Source organism: Triturus cristatus, chromosome 11 (genome assembly GCF_964204655.1).
Source record: "Triturus cristatus chromosome 11, aTriCri1.1, whole genome shotgun sequence".
NCBI lineage: Eukaryota > Metazoa > Chordata > Amphibia > Caudata > Salamandridae > Triturus > Triturus cristatus.
Genome location: NC_140594.1, coordinates 364,760,427 through 364,781,585, shown reverse-complemented (window position 1 = coordinate 364,781,585; position 21,159 = coordinate 364,760,427). Strand labels below are relative to the sequence as shown.

At 41.8% G+C, this 21,159-nt stretch overlaps 1 protein-coding gene across 4 annotated transcripts in view; it reads right to left on the bottom strand.

The window, feature by feature from the left end:
* Window positions 1–21,159, bottom strand: part of LOC146784189 (protein DGCR6-like) — a 115,989-nt gene that overhangs the window by 59,449 nt on the left and 35,381 nt on the right. For 2 of the 4 annotated variants that reach the window (XM_085633901.1, XM_085633899.1), the window contains 2 exons: window positions 13,207–13,367; window positions 4,263–4,363 (listed from right to left, as the gene is read on the bottom strand). In XM_085633901.1, the coding sequence (XP_085490027.1) occupies window positions 4,263–4,363; window positions 13,207–13,367 (262 nt within the window). Of the gene's footprint in view, window positions 1–4,262; window positions 4,364–13,185; window positions 13,368–21,159 lie in introns of all 4 variants that reach the window. The other 2 variants (XM_085633898.1, XM_085633900.1) reach the window with 1 other exon arrangement.

Here is a 21,159-nt window from a genome sequence, read left to right as displayed (position 1 = left end):
AAGGGGGTGGCGAACTCAGCAAATGTGTCATTAGGGGATCTTTCTCTTTTTCTTTTGACGCACCTTGCTGAAGGGGCGGCAAAACTGGATAACATTTATCGATCCCTAGTTTACGCTGCCTGTGCAACTGCTCATTCATTTGTTCTTCTTCATTATCTTTAAACTGCAAAGCTGCTTGCATTACCGACATACCTTTTTCTCTCTTATTTCTCTTTGCTAATTTAATTTCCTTCTGTTTGGCTTCCTTTCGCCATAGGCGGAAAGAGTCAAACATCGCCGGGCTTTCTTTTTAAATAATTTAACTTCTAAGTTATCTAAGATGTCTGTGTCAAAACTACCATTTTGGGGCCATTTTAAGACACCATCCGTCCTTGTGTATCGGATCCATACTTCATTATACGTAATGGGGCCCACGCCATGTTTCACACAAAGCTCATAAGTTGGAGTTCCAATTGGAGGAACCGGACAGGAATCCTCTAATCGGGAGTCCCTATTACAACCCAAACAAAACAAATTTCCAAATATACTAGAACCAGGCATCCTTGCTCACTAGTCTAGTTTCAAACTTCAAAGGATTATCGAATACGATAGTCTCGTGAATACACGAGTCCCTCGGCTTTGGCACTTGCAGATTCCAAATCAAAGCGATCCCGAAGGGATACCAAACCAAACTAAGAACTGGGAGACGCTCCACTTATACTTAACTGAGGTATCGATGACGTCACCAGAAGACTCGTTAAATCGTTTCGCTTTACCAAATCATCAAGGGTCCAAAACAGGGCGATAGTCAAGGCAGCAGTCCTTTGTAGCCGTCGGGACGCGGAGAACCTCGCAGTAAAGACTTTCGGACCACGTCGACATGCAGGGGGTCAATGAAGTGGCGGCCTTCCTCCAGAATTTTCACACAAAGCTCCTCACGAACCTCTGGCTTGGACCGGTACCGCTGAAATCGCCCCACATTGGGCGCCAACTGAAGTACTGGGTTTTTCAGAACCCAGCGGTGCCAGGGAACACACCCGAAGACTTCGAGTTCTTCCTGTCTCAGACCACAGAAACACAGAGTCTTCTAGGTGAAGTCAAAGATCGTTTATTGGCTGCAGACCAATCACAGGTATCCGAGAAGTACACCACAATGTATGTTCTCAGGAGACTGTTCCCAAACCAAAAACCAGTCTTCTCTTATATACAAAATATTACGCTCGGGGCAACACCGCCCCTTTTTTACAAGTGGTTATTCACATATTTTACTACAAACGAAAAGACAGAGTCATGATGACGATCCCACATTTCAGTTCGGCCAGCCCACAATTATTTACCCAGCGAGGCTCAGAACCCTCATCAGATATTAGCAGACCCCAATAAAAACGGGCACCTCCTCCTCGTAAAACAAGCCATAAAGCAGGAAACAGAGTTAGGTGTGAAATTGATTAGTCAGGGTTTGTGTGGGATGAAAGACTTTATGGTGTGTCAGGCCCTGATGCTAATCTCATATGGCCGTAGTAAAAAGAACTGGTGAGACCGGACTGACCTCGGGCAGCGGAGTCAGCTTGTACAGGTCACAAAGGAGTCACAGAAGGTGTACGTGTCCTTTAGGCCTAGGCATGGCCTTAGGACGCAGCCTATGTGAGGGCAACCAAAAAATGGCTACCGCTCTAAGATGGAACCCGAGGAGTCAGCATGTAGTATCATATACAAGGTGAATTCATCGATGAAATGTAATGAAAACACTCGTACATATCGCATTTGCCATTTGCGGTTTGTTGATACCAAAATCGGCATGATACCCCATGCCTCCAACGTGGTTCCGAAATTTACAGTACCACACTGCTAAACTTAAAGTGCAAGGGAACAGAGTTTAAGTCCTCTGCAAGGGTGGATGGTAAAACCTTATTCTCTTGCTCTTGTGTAAGGGAGTGGTAGATATTCTCTTAGTATCTTACATCACTTTTAGGTTGTCTTTGAAGAATATATATTATACATAAATAGAGATAGAAAAATAAAAAGGCAAATCCACTGGAAATAAAAATTATTGAAACTTATAAATGCTGCCTTTTTTTCTGGCACGGCCATGGCATTAAAGAGATAGTAGGCAAGACTCAAATGTATTGTGGGCTGCAGAAATAGAATACCACAGGTAGCAGGAAACAGAAGACAATATACATGTATTATAGGGTAGAATTAAAAGTCACTGGATATGTAAAAGATAGGCAGGGCAAGGCAAGCATTGTGGCTGCGTTACAGCGGGTTGCTGAACCCAGACCACAGGTGCCAATAGGCATTTTGAACACGAGGACACCGAAGTGTAAGAGACAGCAGCACAGTCAGATGCTAAAAGAGGTGCCTTTGGGGGAGACTAGGGTTGTGGAGGGAGCATGCACTACAATAAAATTATTTTCATGGGATGTGCCTTTAGCGGTAATTTTCATATTTCACTCCAGATTTCTATAAATTATCAGGAGGTATACTGGCGGAAAGCGTGGCGGATAATATTCAAGGAGCTTGGCAAAAACACAGAGCCAGGGTCCCACCTGAAGGTCTTTGATACGGAGGGCCATGAATGATGATCCCCCCCCCCCACACCTGGCCAGCCCTCAGCCAGACCTGCTCCTGGACACCCTCCCTATCCCATTCCCTAGTCACCAGACCAGCACAAGCATCCCTTCTCCCATCTGATGTGCTTAAAGCAGGTGGTAAATGGGAGCCTTTAACCCCATGGATTAGGGAATTCGGTGTAGAAACTTTGCTTGGTAAAACTGGGTCTGCATAGTTACTGCCCATTCAGTGTGGTTTAACTTATAATGGCATGCTACTGGCAGGGTATTACCGCATGTTACCTGTAATTTCAGACGCAATGTTTGCACCAGTGCCATGTAACTCTTACGCGTGGCCCTTGTGGTGCAGCTCTTTACTTCTGTTTAAAAGATGACCCTCTAGGCCTGGCCCACACATATGCAGGACTGGTGTCATTACTCTGGTCTTCCTGTAGAATACCAAAAGAGGGAGCGCTCCTCTGCTGGGAACCCCCGTTGCAGTCCCTTCATAAGGCGTTACCTATTGATCTGCTTTGCAGAGAAAGATTTAATGCTAAAATTAAGTCTCCTCTTTGTGCGATATTTCAAGATGAAGATCAATTAAAAGTTTGGCGATGGCCTGAAACCTGTAATCACTCATTTGAAAGCAGTGGAAATGTATAATAGGTGAGGTAACAGAATTGGGATCTATAATGGAGAATGGTAAAACTCAAAGTGATACTCCAGCTGCATGTACTCATTATAGTTAAAGGGGCAGCTCTATAACGGATTACAAATGTATTTCATGTGGTTCGTTTTCTCTTACCCGTGATAGGGTAGGGGGTCCTACTAAGCAATTATACCTTGATGTAGTAATGTTGCAAAAAATATCTATGTTATCTATCCTGGCTCATCCACGGATGGGAAATTATTGGCAGCAAAATAATTTATTTAGTCGCTTCATTCTATTACGGATTTACATATAGATCTTATTTCCATAATGGATCAATTTCATCCCTTTTTGACGCTGGTGTGTTTCTTTAGGAGAAACTGACTAAATATTTTGGTACTAACTAAACAGCTTGGAGTTGATTTGGCTCCTTAGTTCGATATAGGCCATAAAAGGAAATAAACCCATGAAAGAGGAAAGACCATAGGCCTGATTAAGAGTTTGGCGGTTCTCATCTACAGGGCCACCAGAAACTGCACGTCCCTCAGCATACCTGACTGAGAAAACAACCACCTCAGGTAGCCAGCACAACACCAGGAGCAAGGACTTGATCGGTCAAGAAATATTAAACAAAAAAGGGAAGAGCTTCTCTATTAATGCACCAGGGAGCAGGAACAACATCTCCATTATTTTAGAACTGCACCTGCCCTCCTGCAATTCAGAAAACAATGAAAAACCAAACTATTCACTAGAAACCTTACACCCTTGCAAACCAACAATCGTAGAATGTGCTGCATTCGTAGAAACCAACATGAACCATGTTCCGAGGGCTAAAAGAGTCTGCTAAGTGCTCCACTTCTATCTAGCTATACTCATACTTTATAAATACCATGCACACAAACACACATCCAGAGGATGGCAGGTTACTCTGAAAGAAGTACCGTGTGTTCATTGGACCAGGCCCAGCTTCAGTCTTCTTTAAAGACAACCACTCCAGAAGTGAAAGATAAACTTACAAAGGACCGTATCTGGTCCCAGCTTGCCAAATAAATGTAAACATTTAAAAGTTCAAATTGCCTTACCTCAAGTTCCCTCTGCTGGGCTGCTTTGAGAATCTGCACATTGTGAGTCTTGCAGGACTGCATGGCTTCTTTATGTCTGCGCAGCAGATCTTGCTTGAGAGCTATAGATGTTGAAAGACATTTTAAGCCCTTAAGATAACCATTCAGTATTACCCAAAATAACTGTTCCATTCCCAAAGCCTACCCAATAGCTCTACTACAGAATGTAAAAGTTGCTCCACCAAACAAGCATTGGGAAAGCAAAAAGGTCTCACCTAGGCAAGAGCTACTGGCTCTACAATAGAGTAGAGTGGAGTGGACTGGTATAGAGTGCACTGGCAGAGTGTTGCAGAGTATAGTGGCGTAGAGTGCAGCAGTGTAGAATTCAGCAGCCTACAATGTAGTGTTATAAAATAAATCGTAAATCCGGTATTTGTAAAGCGCAAACTACTCACCCCTACGGGTCTCAAGGCGCTGGAGGCCGTCGTGGAAATTAAGTGAGCTATTGCCCAGAGTCACATGGTGCTGAACTGAGTTGCCACCGGAGCTGGGGATCGAACCATGAGCCCTGTGCTCTGCAATCAGCTGGTCTGGCTGCTGCGTCACACTCAGATTAGAGTGTTGCACAGTAGAGTGCAGTGGTGTAGAGTAGCGTGGCATACAGTGCAGAGGTGCATATTAGAGTGGCACAGACTGCAATGGCATAGAGTGGTGCCGAGTAGAATATAGTGGCGTAGAGTGGAGTGCTGCAGAGTGCAATGGCACAGAGTGATGCAGAGTAGAGTGGTGTAGAGTGTAGTGGCGTAGAATGCAGTAGTGCAGAGTAGAGTGGCATAGAGTGTCAGAGTCCAGTGGTGTAGAGTAGCGTAGAGTGCAGTGGCGTTGTGTAGAGTGGTGTTGAATAGAGTGGTGTAAAGTGCAGTAGTGCAGAGTGCAGAGCCTAGAACGGCAGAGTGTAGTGGGGCAGAGTAGAGTGCAGTGGTGTGGAGCGGTGTAGAGTGGAGTGGCATAGAGTGGACTGGTGTAGAGTGCTGCAGAGTAAAGTGATGTAGAGTGCAGCAGAGTATAGTGATGTAGAGTGCAGCAGCATAGAATTTAGCGGCGTTCAATACAGCGTTGTAGAATGCAGTGGAGTAGATGATAGTGGTGCATAGTAGAGTGTTGTGGTGTAGAGTAGGTTGGCATACAGTCCAGTGGTGTAGAGCAGAGTGGCGTAGAGTGACAGGGAGTGCAGTTGCATAGAGTGCATTGGCATAGAGTGCAGTAGTGTAGAGTGGCGAGGAGTGCAGTGTTGCAGAGTAGAATGTCGTTGAGTGCATTAGTATACAGTGGTTTAGAGTAGCGTGCAGTGGCATGAAGTGGTGCACATTGGAGTGCAGTGGCACAGAGTGGGTTATTTCAGATCAGAGTGGAGTGGCGCAGGGCAGAGTGCAGTTGGGTAGAATGGCGTAGAGTGAAGTGGTGTACTGTGGACTGGCGTAGAGTGCAGGAGTGTAGAGTTGAGTGTTACAGAGTAAAGTGCATTGGCATGGAGCGCATAGTCGTAGAGGGCAGTATTGCAGAGTGGCATCATTCAGAGCAGATTGGAGTGCCCTTGACTGGAGTGGCGTAGAGTGCATTGGCATACAGTAGAGTAGAGAGTCATAGAGAGCAGTGGCATTGAGTTGTACAGGAGTAGAGTAGAGTGCAGTGGAGAAGTGTAGTGGCGTGGAGTGGTGCGGAGTGGTGCAGAGTAGAGTGCAGTGGAGTAGGGTGGAGCAGGATAGAGTGGAGTATGCATGATGTGGTAGCACACTGCCATTACAGACAATACATTTTCAACTGAAATGACCATTACATTTGCAGAGACATACAGTTTTACTAATAAAGCGCATAAACGATAATGTGTGAACATGGCATCACCTAGTGTAATGATATGTTTTTATCATATGAAAGTATTGGTTTCCAACACATTTTTGAATTAACAAAAAATGTGCTTCATTTGTGCGTTCATAATTCTGAAATATTCTGAAACATTTGCACAGTTCATTTAAATGTTATTCTGTGCTACAAAAACACCCTTTCCTACCCCCAGTATCTATTTTGAAGTCTGAAACGAAAAGTAAACACCAAGTTCCTTAGGAAGACCGAGCCTGGCATTTGACCTCTCTCTTTGAATGAACAGCAAATATGAAAAGCAAATGTAAAAAGATAAGATCAAGACTAAAGAGGAGTTGGAGTGAAAAGGCTAATTACTCCTTGGGAGGGACAAACTTACCCCGGACAGCCTAAATCAAATAAAGCCAGCAAATAGAAAGCTAGAAAATGTGAGTTACAAATCACAAAGCCAATGGTAAGCAACAGGTAGAATGCATTACCAGAGAAGCTTTTTGAATTTCCCCAAGATATCTTTATCAAACTAGCCATCCGCATTGTCTGGTAGGCTTTGTCCCAAAACCTAGACTGGCACATTGTCATTAAATCAAGTATCTGTGTATACTGGGTTGCACTAATGTGCCAGTAACATCTTTTTTGGTATGTCTCGTAAGGATTTTTTTTTTTTTTTTTAAACATCTCACTGTAAATATGTTGTTTTCTGAGCAGTTTTGCCTTTTTAAAAATGTATTGTATTAGTTTATCCTATTGAGTTCAAGGGAACAGAATGGGGCAGGTCGCATGCAACACATTATTAGTTAATATATTTTTCCAATACGACGGCCTTAATCCTTTAAGATTCAATGCATACTGTGAGGATTATAGTGTATCATATGGTATGGTTGTGCAACCTTACCCTATAAGACACTCACAAAACCGTCTTGGGCCCAGTCAGGCTCCTTTGTAAAACTTCTACCTCAACCCTGGGTGGCTGTGGCTTCAAGTACCAAGGCTTAAACAAAGGAACTAGCAGCATACAACTAAATAAAAAAGTCACACAACACTAAAAATCAGACCCCAATTCTATGAATTTTTAGACACCAAGATGAGAAAAACAATCCCAGAGGGTTCCAGAGTAAAACGTAAATCTAAGCTTTTTAGTCCAATGCACAAACAAGCAGTGGTAACAGTAAAGTTTGTAAGCTTTTGAAAAGTTTGAAAGAATTGTGTTTGGCTACTCTGTCCCAGAATGGGCAATCCATTCTGACAGGGAGAAGGTCAGGAGGGCCAATAATTAGTCTTTAAACAGTCACCTGGTCACCAAAGCAGTCTCAAGCCCAGAACCACACTTTACATCACCGACCACCATAGACCTCAATTGAGTGGTCCTGATGCTGGGGATGAAGGAAGCTTAAAGATGCTCTGGGTGCTGTGCAGTCGACAGGGGCCTTCCTGGGGTTATTCAGCGGTCCACGGGTAAGATGTGACAACTCTGGTCACTGAGGTTGGAGTCCCTCAAAGTCCTCTCTGAGCCAGTAGGAGCCCAATAGAGGCAGCTGTATCCTTTGGTGAGGGTTAGTGTTCGTCTTTAGCGAACAATCCACACTCTGATGACTCTCCCGAGTCCGGCAGACACAGGTCTTCTTGGCTGCATGGCGGCAGTCAGTGGCAATTCCTTGTGAGTGGCTACTGATTGGCTAAGACAGTCAACTGCAGCTTTTGTGGCCCTGGTGCTGGAAAAGGGAATCAGCGGACTTACTCAGAGTCACGACTTTGGTCTGGTGCTCAGGAGCAACTTTTCCTTGAGCCAGGCACCATAGGCACAGTCCTCTTTGCTAGCCCAAGGAGCAGCAGGTGGTGTCTAGCAGATGGTGCAGCAGGAGTCCGCAAGGCAGTCCTTCTTTGGTCCGGATGTGATCTGAGATTCAAAATTACAGGGGAGCCATTTTTATACCCAGAAAGTGCCCTGGGGTATGATGCGGTCACTAGCCAATAGGCTACCACAATCCCTCCTACCCAATGACTTCTTCCAGCTATGTGTGGCATCTAGTAATCCCGGAGTGCACTGGTCTGTCTACTCTCAAGATGCCTGAACCCTTCCTGGATATTAGGATCTTAGTAGCCCACCCTAAAATCATCAGTGTAACACAGCATGGGTATTCTATGATACAGGTACATTAGATTACTTTCATGCCATGCTATATTTCCGTCCCGCCACTCCATGACCAATTTCTCATAACTTGGGAGCAAAATGGCAGGCAATAAATAGCAACATAAACTTCAACATGGATTACAATAATGGAGTTAATTATTTGGATAGGATCTATATGGATGAGTAGTTTTAAAGAGGTGCAGTTTCACCTTTATGTTTATGACTGATACCTTAGTACATGAAAAGTTATATTTTTGTCTATGTGTTAAAATAAAAGCTCTCTGAACTTGCAGAGCAACCTGGGGGATTACTTTGCACACTCTGCTGTGAATACACACCCCCTGGCTTGTTCTTCCATCTTTTTCTCCCTAGTCTTGCAAAAATGTTGTTAAAGGTTAATGTCCCAGCTACTTTCGATAAGGCAGGAGGGTTAAGTATCCGCTTCCCACCCCTATTGCCCGGATTATATGAAGAAAAATAGTGATTGGTTAAGAGTCAGAAGTCAGCCAGAAGACAATTTCAGACAGTTGTCCCTGGTTAAGAATGGGATCCATTCTCTGACCTAATAAGTACGAGTAGAGGAATCTTCAGAAGAATAACAGATGAGGACCTCTGAGTACAAGATGGGAGCGCCGGGAAGAAATTAGGACCTGAGATATGGGGACCTGTCCAAGCAACTGCCCCAGTAAGTACATACAAAGATTTAAAGAGGAGTTGGTCAATCGACAGCCAATAAAGGGACTCATGTTAAGTTTAATGGTAATTCAAAGATGTAGAATGAGGATCACGTGGGCAGCAGGTTTGAATGACCAGCCATCTTGCAGTTAGACATGTAAGCAGGCCCAGTAGAATGTGGTTTCTATAGTCTCAGCGAGATGAAACAGCCTCCTGGACAACCAGGCTACTACTGTATGGTGCAAGGTAAGGGCGAATTTTCTTCATGTTTTTAATGAGCGTGTACCAGTGATTTTCTTTACATGGAACAATAAAACAACTTACAACTATAATAAAAAAGACTTGGCCACCCCTTTTTTTTTTTTTTTAACTCAAATAAATGTATTGGTTTTCTTCTTTTTGCCTGTAATAAACATAACATAGCATAAACATCAATGTAATATACATCTTTGAGATGTATCATAATTATACCGCATATATAGACATGTCATAATCATTATACAACTGTAAATCTGTACCAGATTTAATGACATATTAATGGCCATACAGTTCAGTTTCATGTCAGCCGTGCAGAGTGCTTGATGGCCCGTACTCCACCCATTTTCTGCATATTTTGGAGCGTTTATGTGGGCGTCGATGAGCCCTTTATACCAGAAAGTCCATTGCCATAAAATAATCCAGATTTTTCACTTCTTCATGCTTTGCCAACAACCGGGCCCAAGTGCAGCACTGCCAATTGGCATCTACTGACCCCTAAATCAGATGTGATATGGAGGGTCGTGAATTTGGAGTCTGGGTTTAGGAGATATCTTGTAACTTCCTTCAGTGTTTCTAACACTGCCTTCCAGCTTAGCTGGAGTTTAGGACTTGTCCATATGGTGTGGATAAGGTCTACAGGTGTCGCATTGCATTTCAAGCAAACAAAATACTGAGTCCAATCAAACTGCCGTAGCTTTGAGCGTGTGATGTATAGTGTGAAGAAATGTGAGTTGGATGACGCTAAATTGAGTGGCAAACACTACATCCTGTAAATCCACTGTGGCTTCATGCCATTACGTCTCATCAATATCATCAACATCTTGTTCCCATGCCCATTTAAGCAAGTCAAAAGTGTCTGGGAAATGGATGACAAGGGAGTGGCGAGGAATGGTTGGTTATCTTCTTGGGTCCCAAATCTCCCATCATTAAGCTAGGTCTCTAAGGGTTTTTTTACGGTCAGGGAATTCAGTAAAATCTATAATATGCTTCATATTTGAAGCTCTTTGTAAAATTGGTATCTGTGCACACCATCATTTTGTTGCAGGTCAGCGAACAAGCACCTGTGGGTGCCAGCGAAGACATCTCCCTATTTAGTCATTCCTATAATGTCCGTACCTCGTAAACCATGAAGCATACTGACTTTATGTAACATATTCCCCAGCCACAAATGGGGTCTCTTTTGTTAACCTCTTATACCATCCCATACTCTGAAGTGTCCCTCCCATAGCCATATCATTCTTTCTGTGGCAGGTGTTGGTTGCGTAGACATCTTTTCTCCATGTATGAGGTGCGGGAGGGCATGTGCCCCAGATCCCAGTCACATTTGTAGGCTCCGATCGTGATTTATGGAGCCATTCATTTCACACCAATAAGTGTGGTGCAAAATAATATACCTGAATGTCCAGTACACCGATTCCCACATCAAAATGAGATTTACAGCTCTCTGTCATTGCTATTCTAGGTGTCTTGATTAACAGATTTTTAAGAGATTCAATGATAAAAAAAGAATTAGGTGAATATCTTAGAGTCTATCACACAGTAATTAATTCTTTTGGCCAAGGGAGTACGTTTGTTACTAGGGTTTCCTTCGCCCCTGTTCCCTTGGATATGTAAATAGAAAGGTTATCATTATTTTTACTCTTATAGCTATTCTGGGCGTACCTCCATACCAGAATTAAAGTCTGGGCAAGGAATTGATACTAGTGAAAAAGGTAGCAGGGATCTTAAATGGGAAGTTCTGCAATTGGTAAAGCACGAGTGGTAGCCTACCCATCTTGACAAAGACAGCTTTCCGCATCAAGGACAATGGAATAGGAGGCTAAAAGGAAAGGTCTCCCTGCAGACAGTTCAGTTATTCTAGTATATTGCACTTCCAGGCTCTCATTTCCTCTGTGGCTATAGGCACCTCAGGATATCTAAAGCTGTCCATGACAAACTCATGTCAGAAGCCCACTCCTCTCCTGCATTAATTGGGTGCACCATAGGTTCACACAAGTTTATGTGTAACCAGAGTATGTGCCGAACGTCTTCAATACCTGACGAGCTCTGAAACTTGAGTTACGTGGGCTTTGGAAGTAAATCAATAAATCATCTGCATACAGGGACACATGGTCTGCCACCCCATCCCTCTACTCAAAGCCCCTTATCAAGGCATCAATTCGGAAACACTGACTGGATGGCTCAATAGTAACAGCAAAGAGTAGTGGGGGGATGGCCATCCAGTTATAATACAACAAAAGTGTTTCATGCCAGCATGTCAGAACATATGAATATACCTGATGTATAGAAAAAGAAAAGGAATACCCATATCCTTAATATTAGACGCTTGCACGAAACACCAATGCCTTCATCTGCAAATAAAACTCGTTCAGTCACCATTTCAATTTCATGTCTTTTTACATTTTGTGCTGTAACCACTATTACACCACATCAAGCATAACAAATTTGATATCCACTATTCTAGCCCTAATAAATTTCAGGTGTGTCTTTGCTTTTCATAACTTCAAAAAAGAAAAAAGTGAGGAAGACAGCAGGTAGAAAGCGGTTCAAATGCCCCTTTTTTTTTTTATTTGATACATATAGACGTGGCATAGTTCTTGCGATGGTCAAATAGTGGTAGAATTCCAACATAGTTAGTATTGAAGGATATAAGAGTAGATCATAGTAACACTGAAGGAAAAGGGAAACACATTTAACATGTACAATATCAAGAAAACTTCATAGGCAAGCAGGCGTTAAAAGCAGTCTCGGTGGCTCTGTACAGTTATAACACTGTTGAAAATGGCTGAACTAAAAGGGCGGCAGACGTTTTCAAGAGGGTTTGGTATCACAAGTGCTGCTGTTGATGTTAAATTTGTCCTTAATTGAGGTGTTCCTAAATTAAGTGTCTTCTTTTAAGATCCTCTCCGTTTACAATAGACAAAGTGCTATATAACTATAAATCTGAAGCTGGAGAAGTCATTTAAAGTAGGTTTAATCCAGGGTTACCTATTGTGTTACCAAATGCTCAAATTAATGTACAAATAATTCAAACAGCTGAAGTCATTCATATCCCCTCAACAACAAAGTCAGGACAAGATGCAAATAATCACATAAAAACTTGATTATGGTTATTTGTTTATCAAAAAGGTCCAATTATCCCTCGAAATCAGTCATGGTTTCAATTGCTACATAAAAGTGATGAGGTTATAACTGGTTTTAAATTAGAATGTTTAAAAATGGTAGCGACAATATTGCTCTCAGATTGTGACCCTCTGCATCTTTTCAGTCTTTGTACCGCTATCCAACCTTTGTCTATTCCGGTTTATACTCTGCCACCCAGATTCTCGACCCCTGCCAAAAGCTTTTGCCTCCTGTCTTTGCTTTATTCAAGGTTTCCAACCTAGTCGAGACCATCCACCTTTGTTCGTCTATTCTTACTTCTAGTCCTACCCCAATCCAATTATTGATCCCTTCAACTCCACAAGTTATCACTCTACGGGCGCAATCGGGGGTGGATGGGGAAGCCTCAAGTGGCCCAGTATAAGTAGCTCTTACAGTCGTGCAACCGACGAACATGGGCAGGAACATGTTTATCTTAAGAGATGCTAATAAGTAGGAAAGGGAACACCTGCAGTAAAATGCCCAAACATAGTTAGGGACTGATCCTAAACTAGCATAGTACCCGCCACAAAACCTCGAACGCAGATAGCCAATCCTGCTCTACATTAGCCAGACTGAGTTTTTGGTTAGTCGTCCCTGGATGCCAACGGATCCAACTCCACCATCAGAAGTGCTATTTCAACTTTATGCGGCTAGTTGGTTTGTGAAAATAGACGATTAGCAGAACATGTTCCCCACATCCATATAGATGTAACTTAGCATGCTTGATGTGAATGTTTTTAAATAAATATTTTTTAAAAATTATTTGAGTTAGAATTTATGAAAAACATCAGCAAACGTTTACTATGCAATGCTTTATATAGGATTTAATTCAATTGTGATGTATTTCAGTTTTTATTTTACCGGGGGAGGCGTGCTCCTCACCTCGGTGCTCGCCGTGCAGCTGAAGCCGTTGGTTATAGAGGTTTTTCTCGGTTAGGTGCTGGATCTCGAGCAGGCCTTGTACAATTTCAAACACCGCGCCATCAATCAGTGCCAGGGCCAGGTCACTGAGGATCGTGTAGGACAAGCGCTGCTGGCACGAGCTGAAGAAGCAAAACAGTTGGGTTAGGAGGGCAGGGGCTTGTGCCAGCAGGACTTACAGCAGTCGGAACCATGTTTCCAATGCTACCTAGATTTAAAGAAAAGAGGCTGGCTTACATGGAATTACGACTACATCAAGCGACTCTTAGAAGGGAGAGGATAATGGCGCTCAGTATAAGACAGACCGAGGAAACAGAAGGTGGAAGAACATGAGGAAGTGAGATGTAGGCAGGCAAATAGAATGAAAGAGTGTGAAAGAATCAGAGGCAGAATGTGAGCAAATGATTTGGAGAGCCTCTGCTGCACTCCATGCTTGGAGGAGGCGTGAGTAGGGTATAGGTCCAGATTGCCTTTTTGGGAATACAAGTGAAGTGTTTGCAGGCAATAACAATGCCCTGAGACAACATTCCTGGATTTGAACAGACGTATGCACTGGGATAGTGCAGAATAACTACCCAATGAAAAACAATGCATAGCAGTGGTTCGAATTCACTACTATTTACCTGCAGCCAATGTTTTAGTGTGTAGGAAAATAGGATTCATGTAAATAATACAGCTGCTTGGATAGGTGGTGGAGAACACAGAATTAATAGGAGTAAGAAAACAAATCTAATGCAGCAAATCATATATCAAAGGGCTATTCAAAGGGCAGCCCGGGGGACGCTTGTCACCCCCTAGTGAATATCAGCACTGGGCAGCTGTTTTCCTAACAGAGCACTAACATTCAACAAGCATTGGCATGGCCAATAGGTCTCACCTTTGGGACCTTATAAGTGTTTAGCCATGAAGCACCTTATCCTCGGTGCTGTGCTACAACTACTACACACTGGATTATGCAGTCTGATTCAAAAATACATTCTTGCCTCAGGAAACATTTATTGACACATTCGCCATTCTCACCACCAGTGCACTGCACTCAGATCTCACATGTACCACCAGCGCACTTCAGTCAGAGGTGTCACAGGTGCCCCTGCGCACTGCACTCGGAGATCTCAAATGTAAAACCAGTGCACTGCAGTTAGACACGTCTCTGGCACCACTGTGCACAGTACTTAGAGATGTCCTGCTTTCAGAAGTGGCACATGCACCCACAACCGGTCATAATGTGAAAAATCAGAAATCCAAAAAAATGCCCTAGTGTCAGAAATTCAATAAGGAGACACGACAAGATGGCTGACTGATTAAACACTCCCTGCTAGCATCTGCTTTACTTGTTTGGGAAGCCTTGGGCAGTATGTAGGCCCTTTGTGTAACATGGCATGCACAGAAATCCCAGACAGTAGCTACTTGGATTGCATGGAAGCCGTGGGTAATAAGGTTAAAAATCTTTTTGGGCACATACGTTCATCTCTCTCCCCTAGCAAAGCAATAACCTTAAAATATGTGAATATGCACAATGTAAAATGCTAAGGAAGTTATAATTCAATGGGTTGGAAAAACATGAGTATTATATGTACACATTGTCTGAATTGTTAAAGAAAACATGTGGAAAGTTAAGGTGACGAAATGGTGCACATGCAGTTTGTGTGCCAATAGTGAGGGTAAGTGCAGACTGTTTTAATGCACCTAAACTGTGTGCTAATTGATAAAAAATAAGATGGCCCAGTGATTATTTATGCATTTGAACGGCGTACAGTTTGCATGTGGTTACGTTATTAAATACCTACCTTGCTTTTGGAACATCCCTCAACTGTAAACAGAGAAGTAGTCCTTAAACCATGCACCTGATAAATAGCTTACCCCAGAGGCAGCACTCGTTTGACGGGCTGTTAACAAGAGTATCTGTATCTTTTTATTGTAACTGAGTTTGGTATAGGATTGTATGTGCTTGAAAAAGTGCACGTTTTGTTTGTGTTATGCTTTTTAGTAACAGGCTTGTGCGGCATATTAAGGAGAGCGAGACTGTTGCTGTGCATTTATATTGCAATTGTCACATTTAGTGAAAAGAGACAGGCTGCCAGCATGTAAACTGCTTGGTAAGTGCTGGCACCTTATTGACTTGGCAGTGAAACAGGTGCGACACGGAGGGAAGGAGGGGTAACTGAGCAGAGCTGAACGGGCTCTGGTTAAGAATTGAAAGCGGAGGCATAGCTATAAAGATTGCTATCGCTCTTCCACACAACATATGGGCCTAGTTTGGCAATCTAAATATTTACTGAAGAAGGCATAATTGAAGGATAGGAAGCTTCACACCGTGATATAACCCTGGATGAAATAAAACAAGTGATAGGCACATAGATTTACCAATCAAAAAATAGAAAACAAGCTGTAACTAATCTTGTGAGGTAAGCAAGGTCACAAATACACATCTTAAATAAAAGTGTAAATCCCTTCATCGTGCGTGCATAATTTCAGTACACGAATGAGCTACTGAGTTTTAATAAAGAAAAACTAAAAATACATATTTCAAATAAAGTGTCAATGCCATCAGTGTGCACGTTTAGTTTCAGTGCACCAATGCAGCAAATAAAGTGCTAAAAAGTGTTACTAAAGTAAAATAAACTCGCACGAAAACATTCCATAAAGCGCCCAGAGTCGGTTTTCCTCATGCCTACCAAAACAAACAAGATACACAAACCAAAGAAAAACAGAAACAGAAAAATAAGTGCACAAATAAAACAAAATAGACAGAGGAGCAATATTACATGGAGGAGGGCCAGGGACAGGAACCAACCACTCAAAGGAGGGACAAATGCGAAAAAGAGCCACTGAACAAAAGGGATTTTCGACAAGTAAACAAAAGAACTCATGGGGAGGAACGGGTGTGATCAATGCCCACTTAAGAGATACATGACGCCTCGCAGCGCAGCGCATGCGCACTGCTAGGCTCGATCTAAAAAGGTGGTAAAGGGGCAATTATTTATTTACACGCTAATTTAAGTAAACGAAAAGAAGCAAAGGAGGTGCTCTGCAATATTTATCTTTAGGAAGATGTTCAACCAACAAATAAAAAGTCGAAATTCAAATAGGGCATGTCACTAACAGAGCAGAGTTTCGCCTTTGCACATCAGATTAGATCACTTCATTGACAGGCATTTATTAGAAGTGATAGATTTCAAACATCAACTTAAAAACCATTCATGCTTCGACCTGTCAACAATACCAATTGTGAACCAAGAGGCAGGTCATTAGTCATGTGCACCCTCCAGGTGGTCTAGGTTGTTATTCTCGGAACAGCATTATAGTTTATTAAGTCAAATACACAAGAAAGTTTTGCACAGCACATATCCAGACATCATGTATTTTAAGGTGCTCTCATACGTGTTTATGGAGAAAAAGGAGGCAAAGTAAAATAAATCAATTGCCTAGGATCACACAATTTGGTCAAGTGGGGATGCTGGGACTGATCTCAGGTTTTCTGGGTTCACACTGCAAATCAGCCGTTAGATGGTTATCTCGTTCCCGGTCATATTTTAGATAAAAACGTAATGAGTAGTCTTTATTTCTTGGTGAGTGAGTTTGCAGGTTAAGTGGTAGACAGGAGCCACATGAAGACTCAGTTCGTCTTGGCCTCAAGGATCCAATAGAACCTTTAGCTGACCTGAAGCCAGGCATTGGGCTCAAGACTTCTGTAGCTCGCCCACCTCTATTGCAAAATGGCATTTAAGGGGACAAAGGCTTTTGAAGGATATGATTTGACCCACAAAGTAGCTCCACAGCTCTCTCTGCGGAAGGAAGGGTTCCCCTGATTGCTTTTAGGTTCAAGAGGAGGGGAAAGAGCACAAATAAGGAAAACAACCTCTTGTCAAACCTATCTTAGTTATCAATGAAAATTATTCATGCATTTGATAATCCCCAGGGCGACAAAGTATTTTAATGACAATTTACTTTTAAGTCTTTTTATTAATTTATTTTTTTGTGGCACATCATTTATATAATTTCTTTTAACATACAGTTTATATACAAAGTAGATGTTTCCATAAAGATATTTTCACATTAAATTGAGTAACAATAATCTGTGAATTCAGAAAAAACGAACACAAAGAGAGAAAAAACTTTTTTTTGATTCAATTATGTGGGTTTAAAGAAACAATTGAGAACAACATTAAGAAAGAGACCCCATGAAACATACCATCACATAATCATTCTCACCTCACTCTACTCTTACATACTATCAATCATACCACAAAGAGGTTTCTTTTTTTACAATAAAAGCCACATCTGGGGTGAGATCCTGTTTAGATTATAGTCCAAGAATTTGTAAGATTCTTGAGGGATTCATAAAAGATTTTGATCAAAGCATTAACAAAGTTTTGCTATGGGTCTCCCAGATAAACAAGCACAGACCAGAGTTTTTGGCCCCTGGGAAAAGGTTTGCGGGTAGCCATGCTATATCAACTGCACAGACAGCATGATGAAGAGTGAAAACATACCCTATTTTCATCACTACAAAGTGAAAGCAGACATGGGAAGCAGTCAATGGAGTGCAGGCTGGAGAGGCAAGGTGGGACACACCGGGCCCAGAGGTACAAAAAGACATGAATTAGGTGGGATGTCCCAAGGAATCTTTAATCAGTCACACAACATGAGCTGCTAGGCAACCCAAAGCACAGTCAAGAACCTGAATCAAGAAAGCAAGGAGGGAAAGCAATCAGGAAAATGGTATCTAGAGAAGCCTCAAGTCCAAATAACCATTTAGTACCCAAAGTTCACTTTCCAGAGGAAGTCCCAGCTGCACTGCCACCTTCCATGACATGGGGAGAGACGTGTGTGAGCTAAGCAGCCGAATCCTCAAATCTACTTACTTTGTAGGTCGCCACCTACCAGACAGGACAGCTGTCTGGCTATGTGCATGACATCTTGGGGACTTTCAGAAAGTTGAAAAGAAGGCATTCCGCTAGTGGCTTGCTATTGGATTTGTGATTTATATCTCACGGTTTCTGCCTTTCCATTTTCTGGTTTTATTTGCTTTAGGCTGTGAAGCTTCAGTTCATACCTTCCCATGCTAAAGTTGTGTTTACAGTAATCTTCCACAAACTTGCCTTTAAATCTTGTTCTTGTCTCATCTAATTTGCTGGGCATTCAATGGCCGAGGTCAAATGTCAAGCTGTGTTTTCGTAGGAGCCTGGTGTTTATTTTGCTTTCTGCAGACTTCAAAGTGAGAGCATTTATAGGAAGAAAGAATGCAGCGTACCTTCTCCAAGGAGCCGTCTTGTGCACTTTTCGAATTATATTTTATGATAGACATAACCATTTCAAAAGCTATCTTGTTCTTCAGTAGCACAAAACATCAGCAATTTTTTTGCAAAATTCCTCTTTTTGGGAGAGTCCATTTAATTAGTGAAACTGCCTTTTTAGCGCCAAAGTACAAAATCGCATATCAGTCTAAGCGTCAGTCTAACAAATGGTGATTTAAAAAAAAAACATTTTATTAATTTTGTTGATACATCCATTTTCAACATCTTGCCATACATCATAACTAATCAATACCACTAATCCAAGAATACAAAAACATACAGTTATATACAGCAGTATAGGTCAGCAATGGTATAATCCAATGAGTTGCGCGGTTAGCTTTCAAATCCTTACATTGTCCGTTAGGATTCCAGTAGTTCAATGCATATAATGTATTGAAATGCTTCTAATACTCTAGTCATTCCCCCCCTCTCATAACTGTAACAAACAAACTATATCCCTACCTCCCCCTGGCCCCCAGACTCGGCTCCGTCCTTGCATTTATCTGTCTCAGTTAGCAGTATAATGCAGTAAATTTATATGCTTTAAATACACTTCCAGTAGTGCGCTCCAATAAAATAGTCTAGTAGGACATTATCCTGATTTTCATCTCTGATGGTCCCTTTGGTCGTGTTAAGGGTATGATAACACTTATTCTATAGTACCTGCGTCTCTGCCGCTAAAAATTCCTCTAGCATCACATTCCATTCCAACGAAATTAGTTTTTTTTCTGTAATCCTCTCTGTTCTCGTTTGAGCTCCGCGCTTCCAGCCTTACCCTATCTGACCATTTCATTATACCATTCTACCACTGCAGGCGGTTTCTCCGCTTTCCAGCGCATTGTTACTGTTCGTTTAGCTAGTATCAATGTCAAGTCTTCAAATTTACTTTTAGGGCCACCTTTCTTACATCTGGGGTTAACATATGGTGATCGTGGGCAAATTACACTGCTTATGGCCCTTTCACTGTCAAGTACAGGATAAGATTTTTCACAAGAAAGAGCCAACCACATTGTCACACAATTTAACAATTTCACTTTGATGTGTAAAGCATATGCTTTATTTACGATATGTGTGGCAACTCGTTTTGGAGAGTAGGATAAATTTAAAGTCACTTTTTAATGAAAGCTTTTGTCTTTATGTTTAGCTACACAATAATTATGTATTCTGTCTGCAACTGTGGCTTTTTCGGAACACACATTATTGCATATAAAAAAAAGTCCTAATTTGTCCTTGCAGGCACTAGGGTCATGATTTAGAATGGTGCAGTGGCACAGAGTCCAAAAGCTCTTGGAAACCAATTGACCACCGATCATTTCTATATTTTACTACTAAATAAGAAGCCAAGTGCAATTACCTTGCAGGCATTAGGGTAATGATTTGAATGCTGCAGCAGGTGCAGTGGCAAGAGGGCCACTGCACCTGCTGTGCCAAAAGGTCTGGAAAACCAGCTGAACACCGATTATTTCTATATTTTACTACTAAACAAGCAGTCACAAGTACAGTTATGTTGCCGACACTAGGGCCTTGATTTGAATGGAAAAGGAAAAAAAGGGAGGGACCCTATGTTTATAATAATTGGGACAGGGTAACAACAGAAAACAAACAAGTCCCTGGTAAAGCTTTCAGGATCATGTGTTGAGCCAAAGCCTATAACAGTGTCACAATACGCATCTATACACACAGTGGTAAATTAACACAAAATGAACATAAAATCAATTAAATTCAAATTTCAAATTTATTCAAAATGCTTGCTTAAAAAGTTTTATCTAAAAAAACTAGACGCAAGTTAAACATACAAAATAAAAGCAGTACATAAGTTACAACACACAATGTTGAAGAACAAGATCATGAAGAAAACTACACACAAAAGTCGACGCGGCGTTTCGGTGTAACTTGATAAAAAAACCTTCTATCCCTTTTTAATGATAATTTGTCTTACTTATAGGTATTTTCCGTTTTTATATAAATCCTGAAGAAGGTTCCATTCGTAGAAATATATCACGGAACAGTCTAACCTTTGCTAGGTATGTCTTACTATAAATTCGGATCATGTGTTATCCAAGGGACCACTGCCTGCCCTTAAAAAAAGATTTTTTTTTATTTTTTTAAGTGCATTCCGTTTTCCTTTAAAGAAAAAGGGTTGCTTTTTTTTTTAAACTGCTTTATTTAAAAGCAGTCCCAGACATGGTGGTCTGCTGAGCCCAGCAGGCCACCATACCTGGGAAGGCATGCCATTCCCAATGGGGTCGCAAATTGCGAGAGGCTCATTAATATTCATGAGCCTCTCTATTTGCCACCCCATTGGGAATCGCTAACAGTGTGTTACACACTGCTGTACATCCTAAATAGCGCCTCACAAATTGCGAGTCGCAAATGACTCGCAATTTGCGAGGTGCTATTTTGGCCGTCGTAGATCTGGCCCTATATAAATACTTATAACTTACCATGTGACATTCCATACCAAGCATTAGCAAAGCCAACAGGTCTTGCCTATGCGAGATCTTTTGGCTTCTTAATTTATTTTTTTTAACCATATTATACAGCAGCGTTAGCTTCCGTGTAGCACAACTGAAAATAGAAAAAAATGCTATAATACAGCCAATGCTGGCAGTGTCAA